The sequence below is a fragment of the Mustelus asterias genome, chromosome 5, assembly GCF_964213995.1.
Source record: "Mustelus asterias chromosome 5, sMusAst1.hap1.1, whole genome shotgun sequence".
Classification (NCBI taxonomy): domain Eukaryota; kingdom Metazoa; phylum Chordata; class Chondrichthyes; order Carcharhiniformes; family Triakidae; genus Mustelus; species Mustelus asterias.
Window position 1 is genome coordinate 55,245,334 of NC_135805.1, and position 19,397 is coordinate 55,264,730.

General features: G+C 38.5%; 1 protein-coding gene across 4 annotated transcripts in view; it reads right to left on the reverse strand.

Moving 5' to 3' along the window:
- Positions 1-19,397, reverse strand: part of snap91a (synaptosome associated protein 91a) — a 195,346-nt gene that overhangs the window by 76,364 nt on the left and 99,585 nt on the right. For all 4 annotated transcript variants that reach the window (XM_078212609.1, XM_078212607.1, XM_078212608.1 and 1 more), the window contains 5 exons: positions 16,449-16,551; positions 12,763-12,856; positions 10,166-10,277; positions 9,826-9,932; positions 5,757-5,798 (listed from right to left, as the gene is read on the reverse strand). In XM_078212609.1, the coding sequence (XP_078068735.1) occupies positions 5,757-5,798; positions 9,826-9,932; positions 10,166-10,277; positions 12,763-12,856; positions 16,449-16,551 (458 nt within the window). The remainder of the gene's footprint in view (positions 1-5,756; positions 5,799-9,825; positions 9,933-10,165; positions 10,278-12,762; positions 12,857-16,448; positions 16,552-19,397) is intronic.

Below are 19,397 nucleotides of genomic sequence, written 5' to 3' on the forward strand. Positions count from 1 at the left end.
AAATACACAAATAGAAAAGCATGAAAGAGCTATAACCCGGATGGTTGATCAGGTGAGAAATTGTGAAATGGACAAGATGTGATACAATTGACCTCTAGTGGCATTGTAAAGTAAATTGCAGAGCATGGCCTCTTCCTCATTTGTCTGTTGACTTAATGTAGTTGTTGTTGCACTTCTCATCCCATAATGTCCCTTTTAGCTTCCCTTTCAGGCTGGAAGGTAGTGCATAGCAAGATAAATATGTGGTGGACAGCAACCAATGTTAAAACATATTTATAGAAAGCAAAGTGGCTTATTTTCCACCCCCTTCTCTAATTACTCTAACAGTGCTTCTTTGCTTCCATCACCCATGCACCACTATTCCTTCCTCACCTCCAACCCTTTGCTTTGAACTACCTTAATCTTGTATCCTGTCTTTCCTTCTGCTCCATAAGCACACACCTCACCCTTAAATTGCCAGTGTTCCACACCTGTACAAGTTTCCTATCCATTCCCTTCAAAATGACCTCTTTGATTTCTAAATCCAACTTTAAAAAGTGAGAACATGAATGGATTCTGTGTTGCTGCCCCACAAACTTCTTGTTTGTTTTAAATGGTGTTAAAATTAAGTGATTAGCACTGACCTTTTCTGTCAAGAAAGTACCAAAGGACCCACGAGATATGATCAGATACTCTTTTCAGGTGCTGGTTGTGGGATAAACGTTGAACAGGACACCAAAGGAATTCCATGCTCTTTGAATAGTGCATGGGACTTAACATCCACCTGAGGTGGTAGACAGGTCCTGGTTGAGTATCTTATCTTTGATGGTGCAGCACACCGTCAATACTAGAGCATGTGCTCAAATCTTTGCAGAGAGGCTTGAACCCCGATTTTCTGCTTCAGAATTGAGAGGACTACCACTGAGCCAAGACTAAAACCTCAGGATGCAACCTGGTCAACATAGCATTATCTAATTATTTCCTCAAAAATTGCTTCATTTCCCCCAAAATAGCTTAAAAGGCTCTACGCCTGCCTGCAGGTTTCTTGATGAGTTTGGGTAAGCATTATGAAGTTAACTGACATTGATCATTTCCAAGTACTCAAATCCACAGATCAGCATGGACTTGTAGCATTTAGTTCTCAGATCCAATCCCAATATGGTAACTAAACTTCTCGACAAGGGGTAGTCCTGTTGTTTGGTGAATCAACCTCTACATTGCAGAAGCCGAATGGCAATATGCAGACATTTGCTTTCAATTAAAACCCCATCATTGAATAAAATGCCATGGTTTCCCAGGCTGTCACAGATGAGATCTATGCCTGCCTGTAGGTTTCTTGAGTTTTGGATTAAGGATTAGCTAATCACTGTGTTGTGTATAACATGGTCTGCTTTAGAAGTTAACTGACATTGATCATTTCTAAGTACTCAAAGTACAAATCCACAGATCAGTATGGACTTGCAGCATTCATTCATCTCCTTTGGAAGATCAGCTTGTTCAAGCCTCCAACCTCAGACCACAACCCCTCTCAGCCCATCTCCAACTCCTAAAGAGGATTTCCCCGGCGACACCCATTATCTCAGCTTGTTTTCACCTCATGAAGCTTTGCATCAACATTTTCTCCTGATTCTAGACTCTTTCGACTGAAGAGAGTGATAAAGAGCATTGGAAGAATTGCCTAACAATTACCAGTTTCCAGGCTCAAATTGTCTCTTATCCGTTGCCTCTTTTTGATTTTTGCCATTACTTTTTAGTCATTTAATTTCTCTTACTTTCTATCCCATCATAGGCTTTCCCTTTTGTTCTTCATCTCCTCCCCAATTTACCTGCCTTTGAACTTGCTTAAAACTCATTATGTCTCTATTTCTTTCAGTTCTGATGAAAGGTCAACAACCTGAAATATTAACACTTCTCTCTCCAGATGCTGCCTAACCTGTTGACTATTTCCTGCATTTTCTGTTTCTATATCAGTACTAACTCCAGTTGTTACCTGATCAACATAAAACTGTTGAGTTTTTATTCTAAGACCTAAATGAAGTCAATACCTTTCTGTACATTGGAGAAATAATTTAAACCTCCAGACTAGTCTGTGAACTTTTGGTTGGATAGGACATTTTGGATTGTGTATACTGATTCAACCAGAAGAATCAAAACATCAAATTTATTACATTTGACTTTTTCTCACGAAGCGTTAGATGCATTTTTACAAAGATATCTTCTCTAAAGAGAATTCTATGGATTGCACTGAACATCAAGTTGAAACAAGCAACTATACCATGGCTATTTACCAGATGCTCTCTCTCCATTGTCATGGGGATTTTTGAAAGATGAGGCAAGTTATCAGATTCTAACCTAAATACGGAGTTGATTAAGTATCCCATTGAGTAATCTAATTTAATAACCTCAAATATAGTAATAGAAAAATCAGCACACCAGAGTTATAGTGGATAACATTGATGGTTACCGGATTATCAATGGTACAGTCTTTAAAAGGTGAATTTTCAGTGTCAGAATTTTTAAGGTCAGCAAGAATTCTCCGGTGTATTGCCTGCATTTTCAAAGAGAATTGTTATAAGAAAGTGAACAAACACCCACATTTTGCCTATATATTATGGCCAAAACCTCAGATTAGTTGGGCTATGGTCAATAGTAAATCAGAGTTCAAATTCCAAAAGAACCAGGTGTGTTTTGCATAATTATTTGCATAATTTAAAAAAATTGCTCTTCATGCGATGCATTTTATGTTGACTTTTAGCAAATACAGTCATAAATAATGGTTTTGTAAGTGCAATAAAAACCGCTTTAAGAACTCTTCCTGCATCAGATATTCTCCTTCTGCTTCACTTCTGTAGATGGTGACCATACTGGGCCAACATTTGACAGCATTTTGTTCAGCTAATCATTATTTATGCATGAACTGCAAAGCAAATATCATGGGCTTTTCAATAGCTGGACCAAAATAGTTGATGATCTTGTATCTGTGTTTGTACACCAGTTGACAATCTTGGTCTAAAGTTATGTTTGGTTATTCCTAGTCAAACCTTAAGCCACTTAGATTGGTTAACGTAACATACAAGGTATTAAAACTTTGACCTTGATGTTTAAGTGTTTCAATAAAATATCCCATGCATTTAATAGTCAACTTCTATTTTTTTTAAAGCCTCAAAGCCAACGGGTGTGTTTTGCATAATTATGCAGATTCAATTGTATTCAAGTAGTAAATCACAGCATTCATGGTTACAGGTGATGGTGACAAATATAAACCTATGTAACACATTATCAATAAAGTCAACAGCCTGGAGCTTGCGGTGAAGCAAAGGTGCACACCATTGGCCTTGCTGAGAGATCGAGTGACCACTCTGGCGATATTTCAACTCCATTGCTGTGCAGTGGTAATGCAATTGATTGCCCCATTCTTTACTGGGAAATCCCAGCATGGAACTGGAACGATGTCATCAGCATGATGAAGCAGCCAATCACCATAAAGAATTTTCAAACACGCAAACAGGAAACAAAAAATGCCAAAATAAAAGACAAATTTTTTTTTACATGGAGCAAATTAAAGATTCGGTGAAGGTTGAAGCTAAAATATTCTTTTAAAAAATTGAAAACTTAAACGGAATTTACTCATTCATTTAAATGTACTCCACAAATACAAACTTATTTTGTCAGAGCTGGTTTTGCAATTAATTAAATTTTATTAGTCATATCCATGTTAAAAACCCAGTTGCACTGGTCAGGCTAGTTCCAATTTTCATAGGATTTCCACACGCAATATGCAAGTGGGAAGGTTGAAGTTCTTGCTAATTACATTACTTGTTCCCAAGGCGGCCGCAGCATAGCTTGTGGCGCAGCACTAAGTGACAGAATGCAACTTCTAAATTTTTATACTAATATATATGCATGCCTAATTCAGAGGAGGTTAACAATGCTGAACGTTGACAGTTTGTTGCCAATCTCCTGCTACCATACCATCCCTCCCAAATTCCATAAAATCCAGGCCATCCAAATCCATATTTTAGGAAGCAACATCCTGTGCACATTTAAAAGAGTAAAACTTGGACACAAATCAAATAGTGGTGTATTGCCGCATACCAATTATCAAAATAAAAAAGATATGGAAGATCTATGGTGAAAACTGCATGCATTTCACACGATGATTTCCCTTTAAGCTTCAAAATGTAATAATACTGTTTCAGGAATAAAAGAGTTCTGAACTGTCATATTGGACTTGATGATAAACTTGGTTTCTCTACAGATACTGCCAGACCCGTTGTTTTTATTTCAGATCTCTAGCTTCCACAGTATTTTACTTTCATGATGTCACAGTTTTGTATTCATTATCGCCATTGTTATCTAAATTTATTAACACATTTTTCTATACCTACATATAACATATAAAAGGCAGTTCTTGACATTCTATAATTATCTATTTTAGTTTATTTCTAGCAAAATAATAAACTTTCACGTGAAGAAATGCATATTTGGGCTTTCCATCTTAACTTACTACCATAGCACACAGACAAAATATTTCTTGTACAGAAGCAAGCTGGATCCACCAGTGCATACCTTCAAAATATGCTATCATTTTACAAATAAGCGTTACTGAAACGAGTAGCTAAATGCAGCCAAAAGATCTTACTGAAATGTTAGCATTAGCCACAAAGAACCAAAACCACTGAACACCTTAGACATTTAAAAGGCAATAATGATGCTATTATACAAACTAATGTCACAAACATCAACTGGTCTGCACTAGGTTGCAAAGCACAATGTGAGGACTGAGTAAACTTTGCGGTTAATTGTTCTTAAAGTATCTTTACAGTTAAAAACAGGTTTCAGAAAGTTTCAAACCCTTTTGAAAGTTTCTAAAATCCACGAAGATGATTGCCTTGAATCAACCCAGAGATAGTATAGAAAACATGTGCAGAATAGCACACAACTTTTAGTATTCGCTTTGGACTTGCATTATGTAAACAAAATCATAGATGAACACTTTACGTTGATGTAGTCTATTGAAGGAAACAATCATAGCGCAAAAAATAAATCATATTATAGGAATAGTGATACCATGAAATCTTTTTGTGTGCCCCACCACATTAGTCCATAGATGTAGCATTTAGGGCATACAAGTACAAACATCCAGCAAGTTCATTCATTCTACTTGCACTTCCTGGATCAAAATAGGGCTACACTGGTTTCACCAGAAAAATTCAGAAGTTTTAAGTTGCGACAAGTTCAAACATGCTAAAGAGAAGACCATTGTCTTGAGGTGAAATAAAATTCTGAAACAAATATTCAACCTGGGAATCATTGTGTTTCACTGATATCGCTGAAACTGCAAAGAGATGTACATTACTCATACTCAGTCTCTGGGTTGAATCTGTAACTCAAAGTCAGAACTGAAGGGGCATGTCCTAGTCATTATCCCTTGCAAAACCCAGTTCTGTTCTTGGTGGTTATAACAGAGCTCTTCATTTTTCTGATCACATACATAATCTGGGTGAGAATTATTTAGTGTATATGCCGCTGTTCCTGCAGTCCAGATAATTTACAAATAGACCAGTAGCACAAACAATAACAAGCCAAAGTTGGAACCGAAACAGCATAAGCCAATTTACCTATCAAGATCTGACTCCAAAGAGCCACTGGACCCCCATTACAAATAGCCAAAGCCAGATCTCGTCAGTGTTCCAGGTTTGTATGAATTTATAACATTATTTGTAAAATTAATCTATCAGAATGCAAAAGGAATATAAATTTTTTTTAAAACTTACTTGAGATAGGTCAGGAATGTCACCTTTGTCAATTCCTACTTGCTGTGAAACATAAAAACAGCAAGTTAAAATGTTTAGATTCCCATTATACACTCCATGAATCTGTAATTATTTTGGTATTGCACTATAACTGGTGAATGTCATTTCAAAATTTTCAAAGCCTTGTTTTTATTTTGTGGGTACACATTAAAAAGAATCGCTATTATTCATTGGCACTTTGGGGACTGAAGTGTGGCTGTGATAATTAGTATGGTTCATAGAATCCCGACATTGCAGAAGGAGACTACTCAACCCATCGAGCCTGCACCAACAATCCCACCCAGCCCCACCCCACCTATTTATCCTGCTAATCCCTGAACACTAAAGGGGCATTTTGGTATGGCCAATCAACCCAACCCGCATATATTTAGACATTTTAAACTATCAAGTATAATACATTAGAGCTGGAGAGCCGCTCAGGGAGACGAGAGATGAAATCGCTGGGCCTCTGACGCAAATTTTTGTCTCGTCACTGGACGCAGGTGAGGTCCCAGAGGATTGGAGGATAGCTAATGTGGTCCCGTTATTTAAGAAGGGTAGGAAGGATAACCCGGGAAATTATAGGCCGGTGAGCTTGACGTCCGTGGTAGGGAAGTTGTTGGAGAGGATTAGATAGGATGTATGCGCATTTAGAAAGGAATAAACTCATTAACGATAGTCAGCATGGTTTTGAGAGAGGGAGGTCATGCCTTACTAACCTGGTGGAGTTTTTTGAAGTAGTGACTAGAATGGTTGACGAGGGAAGGGCCGTGGATGTCGTCTATATGGACTTTAGTAAAGCGTTTGACAAAGTACCTCATGGTAGGTTGGTGCAAAAGGTTGGATCTCATGGGATAAAGGGGGAGGTGGCTAGATGGGTGGAGAACTGGCTTGGTCACAGAAGACAGAGGGTGGTAGTGGAAGGGTCTTTTTCCGGCTGGATGCCTGTGACTAGTGGTGTTCCGCAGGGCTCTGTATTGGGACCTCTGCTGTTTGTGATTTATATAAACGATCTGGAAGAAGGTGTAACTGGGGTGATCAGTAAGTTTGCGGATGACACGAAAATGGCTGGACTTGCAGATAGTGAGGAAGATTATCAGAGGCTACAGAAGGATATAGATAGGCTGGAAATTTGGGCAAAGAAATGGCAGATGGAGTTCAATCCAGATAAATGCGAAGTGATGCATTTTGGTAGAACTAACGTAGGGGGGAAGCTATATGATAAATGGCAGAACCATAAAGGGTGTAGATACGCAGGGGGACCTGGGTGTCCAAGTCCACAGATCCTTGAAGGTGACGTCACAGGTGGAGAAGGTAGTGAATAAGGCATATGGCATGCTTGCCTTTGTAGGATGGGGCATAGAGTATAAAAGTTGGGGTCTGATGTTGCGGTTGTATAGAACGTTGGTTCGGCCGCATTTGGAATACTGCGCCCAGTTCTGGTCGTCACACTACCAGAAGGACGTGGAGGCTTTAGAGAGAGTGCAGAGGAGGTTTACCAGGATGTTGCCTGGTATGGAAGGGCTTAGTTATGAGGAGAGATTGGGTAAACTGGGGTTGTTCTCACTGGAAAGACAGAGGATGAGGGGTGGCCTAATAGAGGTGTATAAAATTATGAAAGGCATAGATAGGGTGAACGGTGGGAAGCTTTTTCCCAGGTCGGTGGTGACGGGGGGGGGGAAGGTTTAACACGGATATCAGAAGGACGTATTTTACAGAGAGGGTGGTGGGGGCCTGGAATGCCCTGCCGGGCAAGGTGGTGGAGGTGGACACACTGGGAATGTTTAAGACTTATCTAGATAGCCACATGAACGGAGTGGGAATGGAGGAATACAAAAGAATGGTCTAGTTTGGACCGGGAGCGGCGCGGGCTTGGAGGGCCGAAGGGCCTGTTCCTGTGCTGTATTGTTCTTTGATGGTAGATTAGTAAGACTGATCCAGTTTAGAGCAGAGAGATTACTTTTTTTAAAGAAAGACTGAAATCAATAAAATGTGCTCAATTTTGTGTGCTACAATGCAAAACAATGTCTTCACAACAGGACAAGCAACACAAGGAACTGTGATGTCAACTGCTCTGAGACAACTTATTTCATGGATCTGCATCTTGGAAAAAATTGTCTTTGGTCAAAAAAAAAACATCAGGCTGTGCCCTTAAAGCACTGGAATATTTTTACAACTGACAACAAAACTATTCACCTATTCCCATGTTGCAATAGATTTAAAAATAAGGCAGCTTTCAGGTTGAATTCTGAAAGTTTCAACTAACAGTGGTACATTTTAGGAGGCTTTTCTTCATACAGGGAAATCTAGAAACAGAATTCCAGTGAAAAGGACGAACATATGTACAAAAGTCCTGAAAGTAACTTTCTGGGTTAAATTTAGCACTTTATTTCCAGAATTGCATTCACTTAATTTACGAGTGCATATTTTGCAATAAAATACTGTAAAATACCTATACAATGACAAAATTTTATGAGGAGCAAGTTCCTATCATACAGGGATAAACTCTGCAAGCTTAGATCAAAATGATCACTGAAACCAGGAGAGAATAAGAATGAAAACCAGACAAACAGACAAACCGATTAAGAGAAAGCAGAGGTAGTTACAGAGATAGAGCACATACAGATTTTTATCTGGCATTTGGATTTAAAAGCATTGCCCGAGGAGATATAGGAGATGCAATAGATCAGAAGGATCACACATCCATGCTGAAAGACGCCAGTTTCCCCAGCCACTTAAATGGAATAATGCCAAATTGGGCAGGCTCTACGATGATCTTTTACAACCAAGAGGAAAAGCTGCCCTAAATATTTTTTTGTTTATATGCATCATCACAGGATATAAACTCGCTTAAATAGAAAGTATATACTAGTACATAGAACTAAAAATACAAAGGGGTATCGTTTAGAGCTTTTCAGAGTCGGGGAAAATGGAGAGGAGAGAGGAAGAGGGCAGACTTGCAAAGTGGCACACTTGCAAAGACAAATGTTAAAGTTGTTAGCAATGCAGAATATACAGCCTGAAATATTAGTTTGTGATAAAATAAATAAAATCTGATTGGATCTGACCATGCAACACACACAGGGGTCAGTTACAGCTGAACAGATCAGCCGTGTTTCCCAAATCACAGCAGATCACAACACTATGGTGTATATGAAGCATTACTTTTATGAATATATAAATGTTTTTAATTGTAAAAGTATTATTCAAACTAAAATAGTAATGCAGTGTAGAACAAGTTTAACAAAATAATGGGTATAGTAGGTAAGAGTTGCAGTTGAGTATGAGTGATGGTCCATAGCAGAATCGTATTTTTGATTAGAGATTGAGAATTGTAAATTGACAGAAAAAGCAAATGGGGTTAGAGGGGGAAGCACAAACTCTACAGATAAAGGCATAGATTGAAAAATTTTAAACTGCAAATCTTTTTTGTTTTATGCTCGAGGTGTGGTCTTGTCAGGACCCTGTACGGCTGCAATGGGGTATCCTTGCTCCTGTACTTGAGTCATTCTGCAATGAAGGCCAACATACCAGTATTGGGCTAGCACAGTGGCACAATAATGGGGCAGCATAGTGGTTAGCACTGCTGCCTCAGCGCCAAGGACCCGGGTCCAATTCCAGCCTTAGGTCACTGTCTGTGTGGAGTTTGCAAGTTCTCCCTGTGTCTGCTTGGGTTTCCTCTGGGTGCTCCAGCTTCCTCCCACAGTCCAAAGATGTGTAGGTTAGGTGGATTGGCCATGTCAAATTGCCCCTTAGGTGTCCCAAGTTGTGTGGGTTAGATGAATTAGCCATGGTAAGTGTGTGGGGGCACAGGGATAGGGTGTGGGAAAGTGTCTGGGTAAGATGCACAGAGAGTCGGTGCAGACTCGATGGGCTGAATGGCCTCTTTCTGCACTGTAGGGCTTCTATGATTCTATACTCTGCAGGCAACATTGTGTATTTTTTTCTGATATAATCCCAAGGATCAATCTTCAAATATTGAAGTAGTCAAAGTCAAACAAGGCTGTTCCCCAGAGATGACAAACATTAAGTGACTTTAACAATTACTTACTTCAGCAACTTTAAGAAACTCCGAAACTCTCGTCATCCTAGTGAGAAATTTTTTATATATTTCTAGTGCTTCTTTACATTGTCCCTTCTTCATTTCAAAATATTTTTCTAAAATCAGAAAACATATAATTACATTTAACTCTATTCCCAAATGTTGGTATTTTCCTAGCTGAAAGAGTCCAAGGATTTAGAAATACATTGCTACATTAATACTATGCACAAAGGCATGGTGCTTTGAATGCTGAAACTCATGGTGTAGATAATATCCACACAAAGTTAGCATCAGTAAAGTAACAGGATTTATTTTTCTATTTGGTCTCATTTTATGCTATTGTACTCACCTAACAAATTAATGATTCCATCATTGTAACACGCAAATAATTTGATTAGATCTTTGAAAAGTAGCAAGAAAGCAGCATTTATTACTCCATTTGACAATTCACCAGGGCTGACCTGCAATACCAAATCGTGATCATTTAACAGTGTAGTTACAGACTAAATTTTAGTACAAATGTCATCATTCAGTTCTTGACCAATTCACACACACAAGTAGTTATGTAGATTATGGTGCAATGAATGCTTTTTCCATGCAGACGATAACAGAATGATCAGTCCATGCTGAATGTTGCAAGGTGGTCAACTGTCATTAAAGCAAAACAAAGCTTTTGCTGAACAGTGGATCTGGCAGGGTCTTCTGGTCCCACTGCCAACGGAATCAATAGGAAATTCCACTGATAGCGGCGGGACCAGAAGATCCCACCGCCGGCCAATGACACATTGCCTCCCGCTGCCGAGAAACATGCCGCAGGGAGGCCAGAGAATCTCGTCCAATGTTTCAAGTTGATAACTTTCCATCAGAACTGTTGCTCATGTGGAGCATTGTTGCCAGAGAAATAGCGGATTACAAATGTCACTGTTCTGTTTAACAAGAAAGGAAGGGATCAACCCAACAATTACACTGCAGTCAGCCCAATGTTGGCGGTGAGAACTTGAGACAATGATCCAGGAAAAAATGAATTGGCACTTGGGAAAGTATGGGTCCACAAAAAAAAAAAGTCAGGGCCATAAATAAAAGTCAACAAACTTTTGATAAAGGAAAATCATGTCTGACTAACTTGATTGACTGCATAAAAGAACTCAGGGAATGCTGTTTCTGCCATTAACACTTATCCATCTAATGTTCCAATGTCCCATTAACAGTCTGAACTTCTGACTCTGGAAACATCTTTAGGGAAAACAATGATTTTCACAGCCTCATGACAGCAAGAATGGATTTTTGTATTATATTCAATTTCCCTTGTACATTTTCTGATTTAACAACTTAATTAGGCTTTTTGAAAATCACTGGAGCAGCAACACCTTATCTCCAGAAAGTAATTTCTGAAGTGATTTGGTTGCCATGGGGGTCAAGGGCCTAGGTCACGCCCAATTGAAAGCAATGGGCCAATTTTTAACACCTGGAGATAAAGGAAAAAGCAGTTGGCCATAGTGTTGCCAAACATATTGACACAGCTTTCTCTGGCATACAGTGCATGCATGAGAACAAGCATGAGTGTAATGGACAAAGAAACAGGAAAACAGCAGCAGCTGTGAACAGCAAAAGAAAAAGACTTTTTTGTTAATCATGAGGCATAGTATTGATGGGAGCTTACTCTCTGGTCAGACCTGTAGATTTTAAAGACACCCATTCTGATGTAGCCAGGGAGGACTTGCCACCAGAGTGGACCTTCTCCCCTTAATCATTCGAAGCAGCGAGAGTGTGGGTCTGTGATTTTTTTCCAAGAAACCTTATTAATACAGCAGTGAATCCAGCCAATTGTACTGACTGCAGCCAGGGTTTGCCAGTGATAGAGGGTGCGGATGCTTCAGCTGGTGGATGGGGCAGTGACCAAGTAGATGATTTCTTCCTGGATGGAAGCTATATTCCAGTTGCACTCAGCCAGGCATGTGGAGAGTGTTCCATTACACATCTGACTTTCGCCTTTCAGATATCAGAGGGTTTTGGGGAGTTAGGTGAGCCACTCATTGTTGAAAACCCAGACTCTGACCTGCTAGAGTAACCATAGCATTTTTGTGGCTGCTCAGGTTGAATTTCTGATCATTGATGTTGGTGAAGGATATAGCAATGCTAATGGCATTGAATTTCAAATGGAGGCAGTTATGTTCTCTCTTACGAGGAGTTTGTCATTGCTTAGCAATGTAACAAATGTTGCCTGCCTCTTATTAATCCATACCTGATTATTGCACAGGTCTTCCTGCATGCAGATATGGACTTCATTATCTTGTTAATAGATATTGGAGCCGAGCACTGCAATCATTGGCTAACAGCTCCACTTATAATAATGAAGCGAGGACCATTTTCAGGAGTATGCATAGCAAGTCAGGGTCTGCACTTAAAAATTGTGGCTCACATAGGAAAATACCAAAACAACTGGAAGAGAGCAACTGTAGCTGGTACAGGATTTGGAGATCTTCTGTTCCCATATCAAATTCTTCCAGAAGTATTTTCAGCTTGAGAGATAAAATTGACATATTCAGGTGAACAATGAAATAGGTGCACAACTTCAATTTAGACAATACTAGCATGATTAAAAAGGGATAAGGAAGCAATTAAAAGCATACATCGATACATTTTCAGATGGTACAGAATTGTAAACAGCAGGTACAGGCTACAGAGAGATTAGAAATAGATGAAGCATGCATTTTCTGCATGAACATGCAATAGGGGTGCAAAAGGTGGTGTTCAAATAAGACCATGCATTTCTCCGAATGCAAACTGCTCATGCATCAGTAAGCATTCCGTGTTTGAAATGTTGCATGTAAGAAAGATTTAGTATGCAGATGGATCTGAAACAGTCCCAATTAATTGTTAAAATGAACCGTTCAATTCAGCAATGACGGTCACAACTACAAGCTGTCATGCTGATGAACTACTCACATCAAACTCCAGTAGTGCATCCAACTGCCCTTGCAGTATTGGCATGCCTTTCAACAATTTTTCTGGAGCCATAGTTCTCATTGCACCATCAGCCCTGTAAGAAAAAGCACGCCCGAGCTAAATAATCTATTTTATCTGCACAAAAACTACTTACATCAAACTCCAGCAGAACATCCAAGTGTCCTTGAAGTATTTGCATACTTTTCAACAATTTATCTGAAGTCATAATTCTCATAACACCATCAACCCTGAAAAAAATTGTAGCTTTGGAATCAATTGTGTTTTTTAAAATTTCACGATTGCACACCAAATAATCTATATATTTCCTCTCCTTTTAAATTGTTCAGAGCAACTGGAAGATTTTATTAGATGAGAGATTAAAGAACAGGCACTCTTCACCGAAGAGCTTGAAAAAAATAAACTTGATAACTTGAACCAACTCTAAGGTAAATGGGGGAAGTATTCCATTGGGACACAGTTGCTTACCTATTCATTTGGTTTCCAGATGCCGATTTCTTTGTGGTGACATTATCAGCTTGGACTTTCAGAAACTTGCCATGCAAAAAATTTAAAGACCCAAACACAAGGGCAAGTCCAACTAATGGCAGACACCATTAGCTTTTATGCCACAGCAAATTATGACCCATCATCATGGTTTTTGTTTAATACCGACCATTTTAAATTTAAAAGAACTGGCTGCGTTAAAAAGGTTTAGTAATTTCAAGGAAGCACATTTTGAGGAGAAGAAGAGGTAACTAGAAGGTCTTAATGAAGCTCATTACCAAGAGAAAGGGGTGAAGGGGATGGAAGCATATGAAATGTATTTCTTTCACCAAATTAGATACATATTGGAATTAAAATACAGCTGAAGTGAACACTTTCAAGGCTCTTGAGCCAGATTTAAATGAGAAATGTTTTTTTTTCAAAAAACATTACAGCTTGGGCCCTTATTCAGCAACTGCAAAACTATGCATTTGCTGCTACTGGCTCTATATAGACTTGTTCATTTGCATTCAAGAGTATAGACAATGATACAAAAACACTGGGATCATTTTAACTCCAAAGAACAGATGGGTTAGGTAGCAAATAAGGTAAAAATAGCTCAAATCCAAATCCAGCCCACCTTGAATCCATCAGCCAATTTTAATGGAGGCACAAAGAGGAAAGGGTGACTAGCCTACTCCCTGGAAGAGAGTTGCTCAGTTGCTCATTAACTATTTTAAAGCTACAGGCATCAGATTTTTCTTCTTTTCAGTTTTAATGCTGGCTGGTCAGGTTTCAGCCAAGAAAGAATCCAGGGAGCCAAAAAGGTGAGAATTACTGCATGGAACAAATAAGTGACTAGTCAGCCAGAAAGAACAGGAATTCTCTCCCTCAGAGAAACCTATCAAGTTCTTTAGCGATCTGGAGAATCAAGGGCCAAGATTCTGCTCAATAGGCAAGGGGAAGATCAGGGGTACAACCAGAAAATGCTGGAAAATCTCAGGTCTGACAGCATCTGTGGGGAGAGATTACTCAAAACATTGGCTCTATTCTCTCCCCACAGATGCTGTCAGACCTGCTAAAATTTTCCAGCATTTTCTGTTTTTGTTTCAGATTCCAATATCTGCAGCATTTTGCTTTTATATAGGGGTACAACCAAGTTTGGAGTACCTTCACTACACAGACTGCAGTCCACTATCAGCTTCGAGGGTAACTTGGGATGGACTTTAAATGCTGACCTTGTCAGCAAAGTCCACATCTTGGGTGGAAATATTTTCAAATCTCACAGCTATGATACCCTTTCCAGACATCAACTACTTCTTCCATTTATCAGATTCCATCTCCTCAATTTTACAAAGATCAGGATGCCCTGTAATCTCTATTTAAAAAAAATTCCACCCCAATTATTAGATCTTTCTTCACAGTTGTACTTCCTCATATTAGAAAGAATTCTGGTAAACTATATTCATAAAGCCCAAGTATCCGTCTTATAACATGAAGCCTAATATGTAAAGATGCAGAAAAATGCACAAATTAGTTGGAACAAATATTGAAGAGGTGCAATGATTTTGATGTTTAAACACTTTTCACATGGCACAGCCCTTCAACTTGTAAATACATCAATTGAAATTTCAAGCTAATTTAAAAAAAGGAACATGCTGTTCGTGTTTTCTGCCTTACAAAGAATGTCAAACTTCAAAGTGAGCAGCATTTTATACTGCATGAGAAAGGGTGCAGGTTGCTTGGCAAGTCAACTGATTGGTCAAGGCATTGCCTTGAAAAATGCACCGGGGTCTAGTGTCCCCCACGCTTTGGTGCCGTCCTCTGCAGGCAATGGAACACATTTGCAACTTTCTTTGAATTAAACAAAAATATGGGGTACAATATTTCAATGGTGCATTCTCCATGGCAATGTTGCTACCGATCATAGTTGATGCCAACCAATCCACACCCTTTTCTTATGCAATATGAATTATTGTTCCTTTGAAACTTGGCATTATTGCAAGTGCAGGATGAAAAATTTCAAAAGCATCTCTTTTTTTCAGCAATAATCAATTTAACTTGGGGCTAACAACCAGAAACCTAACCAGATGACTTTACAAAACCAAATTTTGAAATTGCTTAACAAAACTACCTTGAAGACCCAGAAGTATGTTTGTGACTGGGTGAATCTTCTGCCGCATTATCATTTTCATAGGCCTTAACCACAGATGAAAAATTAGCAAGTTTTGTTTTCTGCGGCCAAATATGAAATTACTTCTCATTTATAAATGCAAAGTCAATTATAATATATTTATATTACAACTTAATGTATTCTTGCAATTCCAAATTTAATTTCTTTAAAGCCAATGTATTTACTGGAAAGCTCAAATCTAAACCCAACTGAGGACAATTCAGGACATGTTTTGATCTTTTCTTTCACAGTGTTGAGACATTTAAGCTGAGGGTATTGTTTTGTGAAGCACAAGACCTGAAGGTAAATTTATTTAACTCAGGTCAAGTTTGTCAAAAACCCATGATCCAGTGCATGAGTTTAATGCTGGTTACAATTTTCATCACATGCTTAAACAGCAGCTACTCCTAACGAATGACAGAAGGAAGCCATTATACAAAATTCCACTAATTTGTGAAGAGCAATCTGCATGCTGACAGCACCCCATTAACAAAGCAGCACATTTGTATAATACAAAAGGAATTTTTGAAAACGGTTGAAAAATATCAAAATGATAGATATTTTAAAAATACAAATATTTAAAAGCTTTAGAAATGGCCTTTGACAAGGCATCAGAATATACAGTGCATCATAATGAAAATGCAATGAAGCATGAATTTAGAGCTTTTAAACATCCATATTAACTCTTGCACAAATGTCTTGCTATGAAATGTGACATCTAACTTCTAACGTGTGCTACAAACCCATGACATGACAATTAGACGGTTCATCAGCTCGTAACATACAAGCAGCATTACATATCTGCTGAGAAATCAACAGAATCAAACCTAGTTTCAATGAACATTTGATTTACAATCCTAAAGTTAACTTTTCTAATCAAGTACGAACTGTTATAAACTGTTTTCACAAAAAGACTGGGAAGCAATAAATCTAACTATTACAAAAGTCTTAAGCGTGCAGTTGTCGGAGGCCACCATTGTACCGTACTTTTAACGGCACAACTGAGATTCAAAAATGATTTCAAACTTACCCTTTCTTCACTCTCGCAAAGTCAAATGCCATCTGTCTGTAGGAATATGCCTTTTCATTTAAATATCTGCTGTATCGTCTAATAAACGTAGACATATCATAACCTGCAAGAATTAAAATGCAGCCATGTGAATAGGACTTCAAAAATACCAGTATGTTCTATTTGCACTCAGATTATATGGATTCTACCTTGAGATTTATCCATAATACTTTTTCAAATGACTTTATTTGACAGCCAATTTTGCTAACAATGTTTTTATGAGAGGCAGCAGATTATACTGATCAGGAGCAAGGGAAAAAAATTGCACAAAAGAAATTGTCACAAAATCTGGGGAAGGAACATACTGTAGCAAGCTTAGTATTTAACAAGAATTAATTGGCCCATACGATTCACTTAATAACTACTGTTCAATATCAGACTTGTAAACAACTCCCATTTTCAAGCCAAGGAGTCAGTCAGAAGCAAAAATGACTGTTTTAAACCATGCCAAAAAAAAATCTCAATTTCATTTCAGCAAACTTCCACTGGGTGGCATCTTAAATTTTATTGTTGCTTTGCTGGTACAAAAGTCACGTGTTAATTCACCACCCTTCATATTGGAAGTCATCGCAGCTTTAATAGGAATATAAAATTTAGGAGCAGTGTGCCTTTTGGCTCTTCAATCTTGCTCCGCCATTTTATAAGATCACAGTTGATCTGGCTGTGGTCTCAACTTCACTTTCCTGTCTGCCTCCCATAACCTCTGCCACTTTTGTCTATCAAAAGTCATTCCAACTCAACCTTGAATAAATTCAATGACCCAGACTCCACTGCTTTCTGGGGAAGAGAATTTCATGGACTAATGAAACTCAAATATTTTTCCCCCTCATGTCCATCTGAAAAGGAAGATCTCTTATTTTTAAACTGTGTTCCCTAGTTCCAGTTTACCAAAAAAAGGAAACATTCTTCTGGTATCCACTCTATCAAGTCATCTCAGGATCTTAAATGTTTCATTAAGATCACATCTCATTCTTTTAAAACTAAAATGTGTATAGGCCCCAACCTATTTAACCTACAAGGTAAGCTCTTCATCCTAGGAATGAATCAAGTAAACCATTTCTGAACTGTATCTAACACGTATCATTTTTCAAATAAGGAAACCAAGACAGTACACAATATTCCAGATGAGGTCTCACCAAGGCCTGGTATAGCTACAGGAAATTTTCCCTCCTTTTATTTACCATTCTCTTAGCAATAAACGCCAACATTCCATTTGCTTTCCTAATCACCAGTTGTACCTACATATTAACATTTTGTGATTTAAGTACTAGGACACCCAAATCCCTCTACACCATCAAGTTCCTCAATCTGCCTCCATTTAAATAGTATAACGGTTATTCTATTCTTCCTGCCAAAGTGGACAGGCTCAGAATTTCCCACAGTATACTCCACTTACCAATTTTATGCCCACTCACTTAACTCATGTGTATCCCTCTTTACCTCCTTTTGATAACTTACTTTCCTACCTACCCTGGCGTGACCAGTAAATTTAACTATTGCACAGTATCATCCAAACAAGTTAAATTGCATCAGTATGTTTCAGAATATATTCTACATAATTTTCTGGTGGACAGGTTTCTTCTGTTCAACATAATGATTATACAATTTCAGTCAGGATGTCTGATCACTTCTTGCACACAATATTTCTCATCTTACTCTGCCCATCTACCCACCTAATATATTTACTGCCAAGATGCCAGGCACAAATCAGGGCAGAAGGAATATAATGTGGAAAAACATGAAGTTGTCCAGTTTGGTAAAAAAAAACAAATGGAGTGTTTCTAAAACAGATAAGAAATTGGGAAGTATTGATGCCCAAAGGAACCTGGTCGCCCTTGTTCATAAGTCACTGAAAGCTAACAATAATAAAAGCAAATTACTGCAGATGCTAGAATCTGAAACCAAGAGAAAATGCTGGAAAATCTCAGCAGGTCTGGCAGCATCTGTAAGGAGAAAAGAGCTGACTTTGAGCCCAGACAAAAGGTCATCTGGACTTCAAACAACAGCTCTTTCCTCTCCTTACAGATGCTGCCAGACCTGCTGAGATTTTCCAGCATTTTCTCCTTTGGTTACTGAAAGCCAACATGCAGGCGCAGCAAGTGATATGACGCAGAGGTTAATCCCCTTTACCTCGCTTCATAATCTGGTAAAAGAAAGTGTTTGGGAAGATGTTAACTGTTCTCCATTAACATTTAGAGGTTCATAAACAGAAAGACCTGACACTCACTGTGTAAATAATTAACAAGTCATTTATTTAACCAACCGGGAACTTTAAATAAACAAGGAACATTTTAATTAAAAGGATGGTTCGACTGAAATGCTGTTCAAATAAAAGGACCATTCAGTACTAAAACAGTAATAACAGAATCTTAGTCACTCTCAAATATATACAACCAGGCCTGATGGCTTGGAAAAAAATTGGAATTCTTTTGTAGTTGTGTCTGTAAGCGCTGTCTAAGTTGGCACTTTTCGCTGGATAAATGGTGAGTTCTCTTAAGACATATCTGAAGCTGGCAGAGTTAGGAACTAACTGTTTCAGTTGATCTAACTGCCCTTAACTGCTTCAGGTGCCCTTAACTGCTTCAGTTGCCATGCCATGGCTTTGGCTCTAGAGATATTCCCAAGATGGCTGTTGTTCTGGCCTTTATACTTGTGATGACCTCGCAATTTTCTTACACCACGATTGGTCAGAGATTGTCAACAACAGCAAATTCAAATCTGATAGGCTCTTAATAGGCGATTGTCTTTTTTTAAACTAATAGGATTAAAATGCAAAAGCCTGTTACCAAGGCAACTGATTCTTGGTTGTCGAAACAAATGTTGCAACTTAGTCTGTGTACACTGTGCATCCAAGCACTGAACTCAAAGCCAGCTTTTAAAAGGGATCATGCACTGTTTTCTTTCCCTAGC